Source organism: Hyaena hyaena, unplaced genomic scaffold (assembly GCF_003009895.1).
Source record: "Hyaena hyaena isolate Hyena2069 unplaced genomic scaffold, ASM300989v1 scaffold_180, whole genome shotgun sequence".
Classification (NCBI taxonomy): Eukaryota; Metazoa; Chordata; class Mammalia; order Carnivora; family Hyaenidae; genus Hyaena; species Hyaena hyaena.
The window spans coordinates 1,429,769-1,448,456 of NW_024080811.1; the positions used below are offsets into that span (position 1 = coordinate 1,429,769).

Here is an 18,688-nt window from a genome sequence, read left to right on the forward strand (position 1 = left end):
GCGCCCCTAAAACAATTTTTTTAAGTAAGAAAATAAAAAATAAAACTTGTATTGGCTTTACTTCTAACAGTTCATTTTTAATTGCTCATGCATTATTGTTTGTATTTATTGAATCTTTAAGAGCTAAGTTTCTTGTTTTCAGAAAAAAATATCACCTCCCCAATATTATAACGAATGTCAATGGAAATATCAGATTAATTGTACAGATCTTCACTGCAAAGTAAACATGAATGGAATAGATCTATCACATTCAGGAAGAATTAGGTCCATTGTATTAATGAATGTCACACCTTCCATTGAGCTGTCTGACAGTGGTACTATTTTAGGTAGATATACTATATTTCAGTCTCATTAGTATCAGGATTTCTTTTTGTGCCAAAGATTTTGTCTGAATATCTACCTTTTATTTATTTATTTATTTTTTTAGTGGTGGACACCTACATGGCCGAAAAGCTTGTCTTTAATGAAAGGCCCATTACTGTGTTTCCACATTATATGACCTTGGGTATAGCCTTGCATGGAAAGTAGAAGCCCTTGAGAAAGTTGCCAGCACTATTTTGGGTGGCTCTGCATCCTCTCATATGGAGGATCTTGCAGAAGAAGCATCACCTGATTGGAATGATAAATTACAAAAGGGGAAGGCCTCACTTTGAGGTAACATGGCACCAAGTCAACTGTAAGAGGCTAGAGGTAACATTCAGGTCTGCGGCCACTGAACTCACTCAAGGAAGAACAGAGATCAACGTCATCAAGACCTGGAATGAGGACATTTCTAAAAACTTCTGCCATATCATCTCTAAATATCAAATCACCAAATTGAATATGAAGCCAGCAGTATGGGAAGACATAAAAAACAGCATACAGGATGATAAGATTTCTATTGAGTCTGATATAGTCAAGGGGGTGGTCATAATAACAGGTTGTTTGGAGGATATGAAAAGAATTTAACACGACACGAATCGTAACACTGAAAAGGAAAAAACAACATTTGATAGAGAATGTGACTGGTTCTTCTAGAAGGTTTTCTAGTCTTCATACCAGTGCTTGGAAAGAGTCTATACCCAAGGAATTCTCAGGGTGGGAGGTCATTTTTTTGTTTGTTTGTTTCAAGTTTTTATTTAAATTCTAGTTAGTTAACAGAGTCTAATGTTCGTTTCAGGAGTAGAATTTAGTGTTTCATCACTTACATATAACATCTAGTGCTCATCACAACAAGGCCCCTCCTTAATACCCATTTATCCCACCGCTCACCAGGGTGGGAGGTCATTGATAATGCTTGCACCAAACATACCATAGCACATGCAGGAAAGCATAAAAAATGAAATTGTTGAGCAAGTGAAGAGGATGTTCAAGAAGCCCATTTCCAGTCCTTCTGGAGTTTTCTATTTGTTATAGAAAGTAGAGTGTGGAAAATTCTTGAAGATTATTTTAAGCAAAAAAAGTCATATCCTTTTTGAGTTAGATCAGGCATGGAAAATACATTTCATTTCATGGGTTACCTCTGATCAAATGACAGTTGTTGCCTGGAATTCTGTGTTGAGCAAAATCCTGAAACTCTATCTGGATTGATTGAAAAAGAGTGTTGATAGCAATTCATGTCTATGACAAATGTGGATGACAAGGTATATGGGATGGGGTGGTGATATGTCTCATGTTTTTACATGTGTGTGACAATGTGACAAGTGTGGTGATATGTCCCGTGTTTTTACATAAGTGTGACAATACTGTCAGGTAGATAAGCTCCTCTTGTAGATTCTGTGAAGAGCAGATTCAAGGATTGTGTCCTTTATCAGCTAATAATTTGACTTTGAGTAAGTGGTTTCATCTCTTTGTACACTGGTTCCTCCCTCCCTCCCATGAAGTTTCTGTACTGGATGATCTGTGATGAGCCTTTAACTTCTAAAATTCTATGACTGATTAATAGTCAAGCTACAAATGTGTTGTTGTGGAGATCTAAGGGGTGTGTCTTAGTTTGAGTTCCTTCAGAAGAGAATCTGAGACAGGATTCAAGTGCAAATGATCTAAATAGAAAGGTAAAAGATACTGATAAAGTGTGTTATTAAATCTGTTATCACTTAATCACACTCGGGAAACTCAGACTGAGGCCTAGCTGGAAGGCAAGGTTGCTGGGGTGGTTTTACAGGAATTCCTGTCAATCATTGGATGAGGGCTTGGTGGGGGCTGGTGCGGGGAGGGCTGCTTAATTTCCCTGTGATTCCTCTCTGCTACATCTGCAAGCAAAGCAGGCTTTGGCACTACAGAAAGTCCTCGGACAAGGAATACAGCTAGAGGGGTGCCTGGGTGGCTCAGTCAGTTGAGCGTCTGACTCAGGCTCAGGTCATGGTCTCATGGTTAATGAGTTCGAGCTCCACATTGGGCTCTCTGACAGCTCAGAGCCTGGAGCCTGCTTAAGATTCTGTGTCTCCCTCTCTCTCTCTCTGCCCCTCTTCTACTCGCTCTGTCTCTCTCAAAAATAAATTAAAAAAAAAAACATTAAAGATAAAAACAGAAATAGAGCTGGAAATAAGACCCAAGGGCCCTTAAACAGTAAGAGTCAAGGAAATATGAGCAGGGTCCGCTAAGCTAGAATTCTTGGGGGAATAATTAAAAGAGCTAACTGGCATTTGGAGTGTTAAATACAGTCGGTACTCAAAAATTGTGGTAATACATTATTTGCTTTTCAATCTTAGGGTTGGGTTATGAATTGAGTTAGAGAAGTGGGGAATCTAATAGTTTCTGTTTGGACATCTACGAGAAAAGTCTCCTGATAGCATTGCCTGGTAATTATTTTTACTGCTTTTCTCCACAGTCAAGAAACCAAGCCAGCTGGAAAAATCATCTTTCCTCCAGAAATGTGGTAGCCTCAACCCAAACCGAAGAAGGTCTAAAGCTTTTGTTGATAAGTGGAGATGTTACTTGGTGCCCGGTAAGTGGTGCTATCTAGTAAATCCATCAAGAAACAATGGGGTCTGATTAATTGCTTCTGTGATTTAAGGTCAAAGATGAAAACCATATAAATTTGGGCAGTTAAACTCACCTGAGGTTCAAGCAGGGCTCTACTTACCATCCCCTGTATTTCATATGTTCTCATGTGAAGAGACCCAAGTTGACCACAAACTGGGATGTGATTATCCACCTCTTTCATTTTTCTATAACTTATCTTGACCTACTTTCAACCCAGTTCTGTTTTTCTCTCCTGTTCCAATCAGCATTTATGGGGAGGGCGTATCACATCCTATTATAATATTATCCTTCACAAATACCCTGTTGCTCCTCTCTGAGCACTTTCTGAGACACAGGCAGAACAAGAAAGGAGAAAGATTACCAGTACAGGTACTAAATGCTTAGCCTGGCTTTTGCTGCCTCCCCTCCTCTTGCTTTTCCCCCTGAGAATCACCAATTAGCAGGAATTACAGGTGCTATATCCCATCTGCAGTTGACATCCATGATACTCAATGCTGACTACACATAAAAATCATCTGGGAAGCTTTTTAAAAGTTTAAATGCCGAGGACCTACCCCTAGAGACTCTGATTTTAATTGGTCGGTTATGTGGTCTGGCGGGGCTGAGGGGGAGGAGTCAGTAGTTTTTAAAAGAATTCCAGGTGGTTCTAATATGCAGAGATTTACTGATTTGGATTCTTCTTCAGAATCCTTATACCATTTTGGCACTTGATATTTACCAGATGGCATACACTCAAGATTAATGGAAAGAGAATTCTGAGAAATTTGGAGACTCTTGGATCATAAGCCACTGCAAATATTCTTTGCTGTTGCTGCAGCTAACGAGATAGCAGCAGGGAGGCAGCCAGCCAGTTTCTTCATGTTCTCTAGAGTAGCTACAGTCCTTAAACTCCTTTGTCACATGGTTTTAGGACCTTTTTGTCAGAGCTTCAAGTTGAAAAGTTGAGCCTTATAATTTTATCCAGAAAGGTGGCACTAATCAAGCTCAGGAGACTTATTTATAAAACTGGAGTTGTAATTATTTAATTTGCAATGAGGAATCTAATTGCCATGGCTGTGGGTAATAGCTCTGTAGCTGCCTATTATGGGATTGCTTGGTGAGCATACCCAGACCAGAAAAGAACTGGCTCACATACAAGTATAGGAAGTTTCTTTTTTACCCTAGAGGAAGGCATAGTGTAGTGGTTATGCAGACCATCTTCAAAGCTGGTCCTGGCAGGGTTCAAATCCCACTCTACCACTGACCAGCCATTGATCTCTGTCAACATTCCCCCTTATGTCTCAGTGTCCTTATCTATGATGATGGATGATGACGATATTAGGGTTCATGTGAGGTGGGTAAAATACAATAATCCAATAATCCACATAAAGCACCTTCTTGGCACATAGTGAAGACTCAAAAAATGATAGCTATCATCATTATCCACTTAGGACAGACCACTTGAAAGTTTACCTCACCCAATTAGTGCTACAATCTAACTGAGATAGATATTACATATACATCTATAAGATGAGGAAACTGAAGTCTTTTCATGACATAGTCTGTTCAGTGTTAAACTCTCATCAACCCTGTCAGGATACCTATTCTCATGGTTGCATGGTGCCATATAAACTTTGGAGTCCTCTAAATTTTTCTTCTTTGAGTTCCTTTCCCTACCAAATGGTTTCCCAGCTTCCTTGCACACTGTCCCGTGTACATGCCCTTTCCTTTTCATTCACACAGTCAACTCACTTCTCATCACCCCCAGTTACCCCTCTCACCCTCTGTCTGTCCTTTCCATAGCTGTGTGATATATTTATCAGGTGCTCCCTACTGCCTGCTGCATAAAGCCCAAAAAGTGTGAGCTTATAGAGTCTTCCACCACCTGGCCCCAAATCTCTTTCCAGCCCTGTCTCTCACCATTGACACTCTCCATTCGATAAATTGGACTGCTTTCTGACATTTCTCAATTCTATGTGTTTTCTAAAATATTCACCCACCTCCAAGGCTTACTGCCTTCTTTTCCCCTGTCCCAGATTCATCCCTTATCCTCTTTGTAAAGACTTTACTAGTCCAGTCTGAAGGATTTCTGCTTTTTAAAAAATTCTATAGCAATTACTAATTGTATTTTTAACATAGTTTCTTTTGATTATCTTGAACTGATATAAATATTAAGGCTATTTTGCTGTTTTACATGTAAATATATAGCTCCCCAAACTGTATAGGATTCAATAAGCAGGGAGTGGGGTGAAAATGGGCTGGATCTTGGTTTTTTGGAAAGCTCACTGACTTATTTTTATTTATTTATTTAGAGTGAGAGAGAAAGGCAGAGAGAGAGCGATAGAAAGAGAGAAACCCAAGCAGGATCTGTGCTGTCAGCGCAGAGCCCAATGCTGGGCTCCATCCCGTGAACTGAGAGACCATGACCTGAGCTGAAATCAAGAGTCAGACGTTTAACCAACTGCCCCATGGAAGGCTCACTGACTTTTTTCCTTGAAGGCAGCTTCTCAGGTCCTGAGCTTAGTTTCTGTTAACTAACCTCATGTAAGACTGAGGTGGACCTATTACAGTGAGAAATATAACTGTTATGTGGCCCAAAGACATAGACACCTTTTAATTTACAGTAAGGAAGAGCTCCCAAGGAACCAGAATACTCAAAATCCACATGAGCAAAGCATTCTGCCCTCCACATTTGAATACAACATCAGAATAAATGGAATTGGATGAACTGAATATTTAATATCTGTCGGCATCGGGTCATGACCCCATCTCACCAAAGGGATGGACTCAGCAAGCATTGGAGAGCCCCACAACCCTGGACAGGCTTGAGTGGACACTGCCTACTTTCACTTCGATGACCTTCCTTTGTTTAGGCCTTCAGGGCTTATCAGAATCTGCACCCCCTCCCTGCCCCTGATCTTCAGATGGACCCATTCTTTCTTTAAGATGTTAATAAAGACAGAACAATTACTCTCAGTTCCTGTGAACCTAAAAGCAACTCTTTCTTCCTCACTGGTTTCTCTTGGAGTTCTATTTTTGTTTCCATCTGTCTAGTTATCTTTCTGTTTCTGCTACTACCTTTCATTCTGATTCTCCTTTCTGTTTGCTCATCTTCATAGCCCTACTCTGACTCATATGTTAACAGTAGTGGGTGATAGATCTCCTTAATTTGTATGTTTTGGGGCTCACTTCATTACCGTATCTAAGTAGTAACAACAGATTGTAAGCCCCTTGAAGGTAGGCCTGAGAGGCCACTATGACAGACAAAACATATCTTGTGCATTACCTCATAATACTTGGCAAGTCATAGGTGCTTAAAAACTGTTGATTCGAACTCTAACAAACTGTTGCTGTTTTCCTTAAGGCTGATGTCATTGTCAACACTGTTCCCAAGAATCTTCAGCTTGGAGGAGGATCACTGTCTCAGGCTCTTTTGAAGAAAGCTGGTCCACAGCTCCAGGAAGAGTTAAATGCCACCAGGAAAGGAACAGAAGAGGAAGAAGGTAGCATATTTTTGACAAGTGGCTGCAACCTGGACTGCAAAGCTGTGCTCCATACTGTGGCACCATACTGGAAAAATGGAGCAGGGTCTTCTCAGCAGGTAGAGAAAATCCTTAGCTCTCTGCTTCATTGATAGCTCTGGTAATCTTCTGGCAGGGTATAGATCTGTGGTTCTCAAGCAAAGTGAATTTATTCCCCAGGGGACATTTGGCTTGTTACACTGGTTCCTGACAGCTAGGAAGTGGAGGCCAGGGATGCTGCTAAGCCTCCTACAAAGCATACATAAGCCTCCATCACACAGACTTTTCCGGCCCAGGTTGAGAAACTTTAGAATTGGCTGAACTTTGTCTATTTACTGAAATCTTTCTTACATGCCATGAACAGTCCATCATAGTGTTATGCCCGAATCGCGAGTCCCAGAGACCTCCAAGGAGCCGGCACCGATGCAAATACAAAAGGATCTTTATTACAAGCTCGAGCAGGGGCTCACCAGCCTGCCGGTGTCATTGCAGCAAGGGGAAGTGAAGAACAATAGCGAACAGGGTTTTTAAGGAGTAAGGGATGGGGTGTTGCAGTACATGTAGCATCATCACATAAGCAGCAATTACAATTACAGCTTTGACCATTCAGTATCTGTGAGGTGTTCATTACTTTTGGTGGGACCCAATCATGACTTTTGAGAATCCTTTGAAAATGACCAATTATGAGGTGAGTTCAAAGGGCCCACGTGGGGTTCAGGCAAGTGATGAGAAATTGGCTAGTTTGTATCTGCAGTTCCCAGCCTTGACTCAGACCATAGGAATATTTTTTGATTAGCTAAACTGAGGGCGGTCAGAGGATGGCTTTAGCCTTCAACAGTCTGAGGCTTTTCCTGGAACAGGGATTGGGGCTAAGTGCAGCCCGAAGTTTCTCTTAATGGAGGACTTAATTTTTGGCTCTTCAAATAGCTACCAATTATTACAGTATAATTGATCTTGAAAGTAGTAACACTCCTTGGGGTTCTCTGGGAATATTATCTGAAAATTAGTGTAATAATCCTTCAGTATAACAAAGAGATGCGGCCAGAGCTGTGGTAAAGGATGAAGAGTCATTGCCTTTCTTTTGATGACTTCTCACCTCTATTCCCAGTTTAACTCCCACTTTCTTTTTTTTAGAATATGAAAGTGATACATATACATTGGAGAAAATACAGGAAGTACAAAGACAAAAATAAAAATAAAAATTATAATCCAGCCATCTAGAGTTAACTTTTGTTAACATTTTATGCAATCCCTTCAATTTTATGCATACATATTTCTTAGTTGAGATTCCCTTCCAAACATTTTTTAAGTCTTGCCTTTTTTTTCTTAACATAAACATTCCCCATGTTGGTAGAAACTCTTCATAAACATCACTTTTAATTGCAACAAGACACCATTGTTTATGTGACCATTCCTATACTATTGGAACCTTCTTCCTGCATAAATTAGAATCTCTCTGGAATGTCCTCTTCCCTCTCAGTTTTCCTTTCTGACACCCTAGACCTGGACAAAGCCAAGCATAGCAGAGAAGGCCTAGTCAGAGTTTCTGGAGCTGTAGCTCTCTCTCTATTTCTCACCAGATTTTTTAAAATTTTTTTTAATGTTTTATTTATTTTTGAGAGAGAGATAGAGACAGAATGAGCAGGGGAGAGTCAGAAAGAGAAGAGTCACAGGATCTGAAGACAGGCTCCAGGCTCTGAGCTAGCTGTCAGCACAGAACCCGACATGGGGCTTGAACCCACAGACTGTGAGATCATGACCTGAGCCGAAGTCAGACGCTTAACCAACTGAGCCACCCAGGTGCCCCTATTTCTCACCAGATTAAGCCCTAACTTATATAAATGCATTTTGTACATTTCAGATAATGGCAAATATAATCAAAAAATGTTTGACAGCTATGGAAGAGTTATCTTTTTCATCAATAACATTTCCCATGATTGGAACAGGAAATTTGAAATTTCCCAAAGCTGTTTTTGTTGAACTAATCCTTTCAGAAGTGTTCAAATTCAGTAGTGGCACATGGCTGAAAATCTTACAAGAAGTTCACTTTCTGATACTTCCAGATGATGACGAAATCCATAAGGTATGGTTAAGTATCTCTTCTGGTCATTCTGGCAAGTGAAACTAAGTGCAATCAAATGTCTTTGTAGACCTGCAAACAATAATGTTTTCACTTTCCTATCCATAAGTGTTGGTTACTGATAGGGAGTTGTCATAAGACTTATGATATAACACTGAGAACTCATATAATCCTTCGCAGATAGTTTAGCAAGAGACAAGATAATTTGTACTTAATAAATTCTTAGGAAGAAGCAGAAAGTTATTGGCATAAGAGTGGCCCAGACATTTTAGCACTGACTGAATGTTGTGTGTTTTTTGTTTTGGCTAGAATACAGCCAGTCTATCTAAGTCTATGAGGGTCTTAAGCTAGAAACAGCAGTGCAGTATACAGTAGTAGGGAAGCAATCAAAGCACATTTAGTAAGTACTTAACCCCTGACACCTGCCTTTGTAAGGTGGCATTCCTTGAGATGCACCCCTTAGCCCATTGGCCCACTCTGAGTACCAAAATCTGTTTTTCACTCTTGAAAAAGTTATATTGGTTTTACGTAAATTGTACATAGTTATAGTAAAAGTGCAAACAATATGAAAGTACAAAGAAGAAAGGTGCCGCTAGGTTTGCCTTTCAATTCATTTAAAGTTTGAGTGAGGCAACCTCTCTGAATCTCGTTTTATCGTGTGCAGAGTGAATAATACCTCTTCAAGTTGATGTGGGAATTAAGAGAGGATGTTTTTGAAATGTTCTGCATTGTGTCTAGCATATAAACAAGGCTCAAAACTGGCTGCAGAAGCAGTTAATGTTACCTTTTCATTACCTGACTTTAAGGGCTATTGCTACAAACTACTAACATGGGTACTTTAAGAAGATATCAAATATAATGTTCTTTTCTAAGTTCTTAGTTATTCTCAGGTATCTGAGATAGAATTGTGGGCTTCCAATGAAATAAAGTAAATCAGCACTGATATTTACTGACAAAAGTCCTAGGTTGAACTGCAATCCTTTAATTATTCTCTGGGTAAGTGGAAATCTAGGGAGAACTTTTGTTCCTAATTGATGTCTGGTGATCAGTGCTCTAAAGAATTGGATTAGTATTTTTACAGAATATTGTTGTCGTTGGTAACTATATTTCTATTTCCAGGCATTTTTAGATGAATTCAATAAAAGGTTGAGAGGAAATCCCAACAAGGACAAGATTCTCATGTCTGGAAGTGGCCAAGGTCTGGCAAAGTTGTTCTGCTAAGGAAATTATTTCCCTCTGCTTAGTAGCTCTTCAGTGGTAGCTGAAGGCCTATAGAAGGAGACAAAGCTAATTCACATGAGGAACAAATCAGTGATGGAGGGAGTGTTAGAGCATGTACCATTTTCTGAGCACACAAAGAATAAATCATATGGATCTTGTACTGCTGCACCCCCGCAAACTCTAAGCCTAGGGTGAGTGTTGGTCCAGTGAGGCCAAAATAAAAGACCCAGAGACACCAACTGAGACATAGGTTTACTGGGGAAACTTACATACAGAGAGTCAAAGAGCGGCAATTGGGATCTACATGCAGCTAGTTTTCATATCACAGCAACTTACCTAGCAACTATTAGTGGCCCTTCGTCCTAATACTTGGACACTCTTCATTATAAAAGAGACATTCAGGGTTGACCACCCCTTCCACACACAGCTCCTGACCTTGAACACTGAACAAAATGTTCTTCTGCACATTCTGCTCCGTTTCTGTAAAACAGTAATAAAAGAATCACCTGGAGGTACACACTTTCAGTCATAAGCTGAATAAATTCTAGAGACCAAATGTGCAGCATAGGACTATAGCTAATAACAATATTTTGTATTCTTTTTTTAATTTTTAAGTTTATTTATTTGTTTTGAGAGACAGAGTGAGCAAGCAAAGGAGGGGCAGACAGAGAGAGAGAGAATCCCAAGCAGGCTCTACACTGACAGCATGGAGCTTGACGTGGGGCTTGAACTCATGAGATCATGAGACCATGGCCTTAGCTGAAACCGAGTTGGCCGCTTAACTGACTGACCCACCCCGGTGCCTGAATGTTTCATATTTTTGAAGTTTACTAAGAGGGTAGATCTCAGGTGTTCTCACCACTCCTGAGTGCATGTGCACACACTCACCCCCACACATGAAATGTGAGGCGATGGGTATGTTACCAGCTCAGTTGGATAATCATCTCCCAACATATGTGAATGTCAAAATGTCACATTGTACACAATGTGTATATTTAAGTAAATACTTAAAATTTTTATTTGTTAATCGTACTTCAAAAAAGCTGAAAAGTCTCCAAGAGGTGTTGAGATGATATGAGAGAGCATTTTGCCCTCTATCCTTCCTCCTGCCTTTCTTATGATGCTACAGCAACTTTTGCAGACTGGCAGACGGTCCAATCAGATGTTTCTGCCTCATCTTATTTAACTCAGAAAATGATACTCCTACTGCCACAAAGCATTATTTTCTAATTTTCTTAAAAAAGAAAACCCAGCAGCTTAACAGGCTGGGAGGCATGGTACTGTTTGGGAGAAACAGGACCGGGAAGAGAATAAGGCCCCATTCTCTTTGTTCTTTCTCCGCCACTCTTCCGTTTGCTTGTGTTCTTTCAGGAATCTTCAAGACTACCTCGAACTCTGAGTTCACAGCATATGAAATGAAAATTGGTGTAGTTACTTTTGAGATTGCTACTGGAGATATTACCAAAGAAAAGGCTGATGTGATTGTAAACTCAACATCAAGGACATTTACTCTGAAATCAGGTATTTTGTTTAAGCAATGTAGTTGACTGTAACTATTAATATGACTCATGTCTGGGAGGGAAATTGCGGCCAATGTTACCTAGGTGGAACATAGGTAGGCCCTGGAATTAGAAAGACCTAGGTTCGAATCCCTACTGTGCCACTTACTATTGTGTGGCCTTGGAAAAATTACTTAACCTCTCTGAACCTTGGTTTCTCTGCCTGTCAAAAGTTGATTTCCCACAGGGGGATTAGATAGGGTTTAACGATGTAAAGGTGAGGTAGGTGGAACTGACATGTCAGACCTGGTCTCTGTTAGCTCTTGTCCCTGCTTTAGCCCTGAGCTATCAAAATGCCACACTTATAATTTAATAAGTTTAAGTTCTATTTTTATTTCCCTTTTTATGTAACTCAGTTGGTACTCATATCTCACCTCTTGTAACTCTTCCCTTCTGTATGTTACACTGATCCAGAAATGAAATCCAGCCTTTTCTCGATTTTTCCTGGAATATCTGACCACCTCTACTGATATAACATCTCTGAGCATGCCTTCCCCACATGTCTATTTGTTTATAGCTTACGTACATATAAGCTTATGCTAATGTATTTTTATTATAAAGCAATTAAATTTGAAGTTAAGAGGGTAAGGTAAAACATAAATAGAAACAGAAGTTTAAATATTTTCGAAACTGCAAAATATTATGGAATTACTATGAATATATAGAAGACCTATCCAATGTATCGGTCTGCAGACATAAAGAACATTCGGTTATGTGAAACATGATAAATTGACTGTATGCATTTGTCCATGCCCCTTTTTAAAATTCCATGAAAACAACAGTAAAGGAGGGGCACCTGGGTTGCTCAGTTGGTTGAGCGTCCAACTCTTATTTCAGCTCAGGTCCTGATCTCACGGTTTGTGGGATTGGGCCCCACACTGGGCTCTGTGCTGATTGCGAGGAGCCTGCTTGGGACATTCTCGGTCTCTCTCTCTCTCTCTCACTCTTTGTCTCTCTCTCAAAATAAATAGATAAACTTTTAAAAAAGCAATAGGAGAGGTAATAAAAGGGCCTAAACCCACAAGGAAAAGGAGAGTTGGGGAGGGAAACCAATAATGAACAAGAGACAGCAATGTATTTTTAGAATATGAGAAGCAGCTAGCCAGTGGTGAAAGCTTAGCATCAGCAGGAGAGAATGGTAGGCGCTAGAGACACAAGAGTTGGAGGCAGTAAGTACCTGGGAAGGTAGGGGACAAGTAAAGAGATGAAAACAGAATCGATGCAATTCTGTATGAGTAGCACTTACATCCTTCATTCTCTCCTCTATCCATCCAATGCACTAGTAACTTTCCTTGTTTGTCCTTGGCCAGAGATGGGAGGTTTATTCTCTGGAGAAACAGAACCAGAGAGATTCTGGACTTAGCAGCAGGCACAGGTGAGATGAAGGTGGGGAGCTGGATAGTGTTCAAGTGAAAGTTTTTGTACTGAACCCTGAGTGCCCAGCCCCTGTCCCTGTGTGGGTCCCAGAAGAGCACACCGGCTTATGCCCCCAAGACATGAAATTGGAGGATCCTTCTGGGGAGAAATCGACTGCCTTAAAGTCTAGTATTTACTGCCTGCTTACCTTACACTAAAGCCTACTAGTCAGCAAATGTCCTTTACATGGCACTCCCAAACTCACTCTTAAATATGAATGGACTGGTGAAGATCATCTGATATTTGGGGAACACCTCCATTATCACAAAGTCAGAGACCAAAATAAAAAAAAAGGAATTTTTAAAAAAGAAACAATTCATAATGCACCTACATAATCAAGGAGAGATAGATAGATAGATAGATAGATAGATAGATAGATAGAAGATAGATAGATAGTTGATAGATAGAAGATAGATCATTAAAAAGATAAAATAACTAATAATTATTCAGTGCTTTTTGTGTGCCAGATTCCATTCCAAGCATTTTATATGCATTGTCTCTTTTAATGTTCAAATGACCCTGTGTGGAAGTACTGTGTTAGCCTCTGTACAACAAGTTAGAAAGTGACTAGTCACATATTAACCAGTAAGTGGTGGAGGCAACTCTAATAGTCTGTCAGAATGCATAGTTGTGTTTCTAATCACTCAACCTAGCTGTTATTAGTGGTTACCAAAGCGGTGAAGCCACAGCCTTGATTGGAAGATTCACTGGACTGAATCTGCCTACCTGTGAAAAACAAAGCTGAACAAAACAACACTAAAACCAAAGATTTATGCAACATGCTCAATTGTATTTCAGTTTTGAGATCCATGCTTCTCATTAGCATCAGAACTTTCATGTTTTCATTTTTCAGTTTTATAAGATAGTAAGAGTAGAATGCAAATAATTTCACATAACTGCAAAACTATCCCTGTACAAATAGAGTCTATAAAACTGCAGACACAGGGGACTGTCAGCTATTGGGCAGTGCCATCACACTGTAGTTCAGATTGTTTACAGATCAGCTGCTGAATGGAGGTTGCTATAGAAAAGTTGGGTTTTTCTGTGGGAGATATCAATGAATTATGCACAAAGGAGTGAGCTGAACAAAAGTCTAATGTACAACAGCTACAGTCGTGTATTGGATTTTAACTAATGCTTTTTATCACTAACATGTCTTATTTAGGGGTGTCAAAAGCAATTTTGGAAGGTGCTGGACGAGCTGTGGAAAATGAATGTGCTGTACTAGGTATGGTCACATGTTACTTCTGGCTACAATCTACTGCAAATTAAAGAGCTGAGAGTACTCTAATAGGACCTATGGGAGGAGTAAGTGTTGAGTGCTTTGGAAAAAGGTCCATTCCCTGGGAGAGCAGATACAGATGGTATAACGTTGTGGCTGTGAGGAAAGGTCCTTTCTCCCACTATCCCACCTGTCTCTTCATGACTATTTAAAATAACTGGTCCTGGGGCACCTGGGTGGCTCAGCCGGTTAAACGTCCAACTTCGGCTCAGGTCACGCTCTCACAGCTCATGAGTTCAAGCCCTGAGTCGGGCTCTGTGCTGACAGCTCAGAGCCTGGAGCCTGCTTTGGATTCTGTGTCTCCCTCTCTCTCTGCCCCTCATCTGCTTGTGCTCTGTCTGTCTCTCTTAAAAATAAATAATAAACATTAAAATTAAAAAAAAAAAAAAAAAAAAGAACTGGGTCCCAAAAGTCCAGGCTCAACCATTTACTGAAGGCTCTTGGGTGTGCCGTCTTACATCTAATCTGTAAGAGCTTTGTTTCCCTCATCTGTAAGATGGCTCTTACAGAGTATGGTAATGGCTATCTTACATGTGGTTGTGAGGATCAGGACAATCAATGTGAAAAGTTATGTAAACTGCAAAGTCCTGTATAAGTTATCTTTCACTTTTCCCAACCTTGTTCTACTTCTTATAGCCCAACATCTACCTGCTATGAAGGAATGTGGAGCCGGGGTGGGTCTGAGGTGTTTTCCGACACCAGTCATTCTCCAATTGTAACACTATGTACCTGTAAAGTTAGCACTGGATCCCGCAAGGTAAAGGGCTCAGTCCCACAAGACTCCCCCAACTTCAACACCAGTCACAAGTCCCAGGAACCATGTGTACTTCTTATTCATCCCCTATAAATTCAGGCATTCACAAAAACCCCTTCTCAGGTTTGACAGTACCCTAGAATGATTCATAGGACTCAAGAAAACACTTTTTTTTTTTTTTTTTACATTTACCAGTTTATTTTAAAGGATATAACTCAAGAACAGCCAAATGGAAGAGATGCAAAGGGGAAGGTATATGGGAAGGGACATAGAGCTTCCATGCCCTCTCCAGATGCACCACCCTCTCAGCACCGAGACATGTTTACCAACCCGGAAATTCCTAGATCCTGGTTTTTTTTTAGTAGTTTTTATGGAGGTTTCATTATGTAGGCATGATTAACTAAATCATTGGATTTGTGTTGGAGGTCCGCAGAGGTCAGAGGGTGGGGCTCTGGCTCTGGCTTTGTTTTTCTGGAGATGAGCCCCCATTCTGAAGCTGTCTAGCCCCACGACCCTCAAGGGTGATCCCATTCTCTTACAAAAGACTTATCACTCAGGAGGTTCCAAAGTGTTCTAGGAACTCTGAGCCAAGAACCAGCAACAAAGATCAAATATTTGTTTTTTATTATATCACAGTGGGGAACCTGTAAGAGTGATGCTAAACTATTTATCCTCTGAAGCCAGGACTCATGCCCTGCTGAGGAGACTGTTAGCTTGACTGTGATTTAAAGGTCCCACATGACCTTGAAGTCCCAAGGTCCCATGTTTGACAGTCCCACAACTGACTTGCTGTTGTGCCTGAAACTCCTATCTTGGTAGCTCTCCTCTGATTAAGACGTTTTCCCTGGAATGAATATATTCCTGGAGAGGGGTCAGAGGAAGGGAGTACTGATCACTAACATGAGGCTGTTAGCAGGAATTTGTGGCCTGGAAAAGCTAGCTGTGCCTTGGAAGGCAGAAGCAGAGAATGAAACGGGGTATTGGACAAGCTGGAAACTGAGGCTGGTTGGGATGGGATAGCATGGGTTGGGACACCCGAGGGGCAGCCAGGAGTGCCTGGGCAGGGGCCCACTCTCCTCCTCCTGTGTTTGCCAGAGGCCAGCCTTCCTCAGGTACTTACTCAGTGCCTTTAAACAAGCTCTGGTGATTTCCATGTGTTCAAGAGGTCTCAGGGTCCAGAGAGAGGGAGGAATTTTCATCCATTCACACCTCCACATCACTGAATACATTGCTTTTGTCTCCTAGAAAAATTAATCTAGCTAAAAGAGCACATAAATTGCTCTTCTGGACATCAGCGTGGGGGTTAAGAGCTCTGGACACTGACTGCTTAGGTTCAAATCCCAGGCAACCTTTGCTTCGGAGAACTTACCTCTCTGAGCCTCTGTTTAATCTGTGAAAGGAGAGAACAGTGCCTACCTGATAGCCTTGTTTTGAGGACTGAGTGGATTAATGCAGGTACAATGCTTTCAAAAAGCACCCCAAATATTCAACAATATAGTTGTTGGGTAAAAGAATACTGTACACCAGTCAGGATTGCTAAAATTAACAACTCAGGCCACAAACAGATGGTGAGGATGCGGGGAAAGGGGAACTCTTTTGCACTGTTGGTAGGAATGCAAACTGGTGCAGCCACTCTGGAAAACAGTATGGAGGTTCCTCAAAAAATTAAAACGAGAACTCCTCTACAACCCAGCAATTGCACTACTAGGTATTTATCCAAAAAATACGGGTGTGCTGTTTTGAAGAGACACATACACCCCAATGTTTATAGCAGCACTATTGACAATAGCCAAAGTATGGAAAGAGCTCAAAATGTCCATCGACAGATGAATAGATAAAGAAGATGTGGTATACACACACACACACACACACACAATGGAGTATTACTCAGCAATCAAAAAGAATGAAATCTTGCCATTTGCAATAACGTGGATGGAACTAGAGGGTATTATGCTAAGCGAAATTAGTCAGAGAGAGACAAATATTATATGACTTCACTCATGTGGAATTTAAGTTACAAAACAGATGAACATAGGGAAAGGGAAGCAAAAATAATATAAAAACATGGAGGAGGACAAAACATAAGAGACTCTTAAATACAGAGAACAAACAGGGTTGTTGGAAGGGTTGTGGGAGGGGGATGGGCTAAATGGGTAAGGGGCATTAGGGAGGACACTTTTGGGATGAGCACTGGGTATAATACACAGGGGATGAATCACTGGAATCTTTTTGGGAAATCATTATTGCACTAAATGTTAACTAACTTGGATAAAAATGAAAAAATTAAAATAAAAACAATAATAAAACAGGGTGGCGGGGGGGGAGGGGGGGGGTGGAGAATCCTGATTGTAAAGAAAATGAACCTGTCACAGTCCCAGTGAGGGAAGCCAGCTAGATGAAGGAAGGCTGAACTTGGTTAGGAATTGTCACAGCTTTTCTGACGTCAGCTGCTTTCATTTCTCAGTGATCATCGTGTGGCTTTCTGTAAGTAACGTGCTATGTGTTTCCTTCCTTCTTTTGTTCCAGCTGCACAGGCTCACAGAAATTTTATTATTACACAAGGCGGGCACTTAAAATGCAAGATAATAATTCATGTTCCTGGGGAAAATGATGTCAGAAATACAGTTTCCACTGTTCTAGAAGAGTGTGAGCAGAGAAACTACACTTCCGTTTCCCTTCCAGCCATCGGAACAGGTTTGTAGCCTCTCGTCACTCAGAGATTCTGAATAATCCAGATTCCTTTAGATTTAGACTTACTGTTCGTGAACTCCGTGTTGAGTCCAGGCAGCAACAGGAATGTTAAACCAGAGTAGGCAAACTTTCAGACCCCGAGGGCCATCTTTGGGGCCTAATGCCTCTTTCATATATCTTTATTTTTTTTAATTTTTTAATGTTTTATTTATTTTTGAGAGACATATAGAGACAGCATGAACAGGGGAGGGTCAGAGAGAGAGAGGAAGACACAGAATCCGAAGACAGACTCCAGGCTCTGAGCTGTCAGCAGAGCCTGACACGGGGCTCAAACCCACGAACTGTGAGATCATGACCTGAGCTGAAGTCGGACACTCAACTGACTGAGCCGCCCAGGCACCCCTCATACATCTATATTATTAATTGTATAGTCCCTAAATATCTTTCCATGTTTGGTCTTTAACTTCATGGTTTTCTTACTGTTCACTTTTTTTTTTCCTTTGGATGATAATTTCTCATATTATGTCAGTTGGCTTTTCTGCCCTTACTCTCAGATCAGCATTTCTCCTTCTCCCAGACTTCCTCTTGGAGATTTCTGTTACCAGAAACTTTACATCAGAATCCAAATTCATCATCATCATCATCATCCCTTGCAAACAGCCACTTTTCTTTAGTTGCCTCATTTCCTGGTTTCCTCCTTCAGGGGTGCCATGATGCTCCCAGCTGTCCTGCACCCTGCTTCTTTGTGCCCCCAGACCGCACAGTCAGTACATTCTACTAAATCTTTCTTCCAGGGGTTGTTCCTTTTCAGCCTTCCTTTTCGTTTCCAAAAGCTTAATCCCTCCCCCTTTGGGCTTATGGCAGCATCTCCCACTGGCTCCTCATTGTCACATTCACTAGATTGAAATGCTGTTTCCCAGGCCCACTGCAAGTCCCTAGGAATAAAATCAATGAGTAGGATGTAGTTGCCATCCTTTAAGCAACAAGTTCAGGTCTGTCCTGCTCAGTTTTAAGGAACACTTTCCACCCCATCTCCATCATAACATACAGTAATTTGCTCTCAGTTGAAGGGGACGCTAATGACCCACCCCTTGATTCATTCATGCCCAGTTACATAGGCTTTTAAGTGTTTTATTTATTTCTGAGAGAGAGAGAGAGAGATATAGCGTGAGCAGGGGAGGGTCAGAGAGAGAAGGAGACACAGAATCCGAAATAGGCTGC

At 40.9% G+C, this 18,688-nt stretch overlaps 1 protein-coding gene across 1 annotated transcript in view; it reads left to right on the top strand.

The window, feature by feature from the left end:
- The window catches only part of PARP15 (poly(ADP-ribose) polymerase family member 15), a 46,833-nt gene that overhangs the window by 16,908 nt on the left and 11,237 nt on the right, over positions 1-18,688 (top strand). Inside the window, 7 exon segments of the mRNA XM_039240642.1 lie at positions 2,810-2,926; positions 6,308-6,544; positions 8,326-8,547; positions 9,664-9,742; positions 11,137-11,286; positions 13,906-13,968; positions 17,303-17,470. Of these exon segments, the coding sequence (XP_039096573.1) occupies positions 2,810-2,926; positions 6,308-6,544; positions 8,326-8,547; positions 9,664-9,742; positions 11,137-11,286; positions 13,906-13,968; positions 17,303-17,470 (1,036 nt within the window).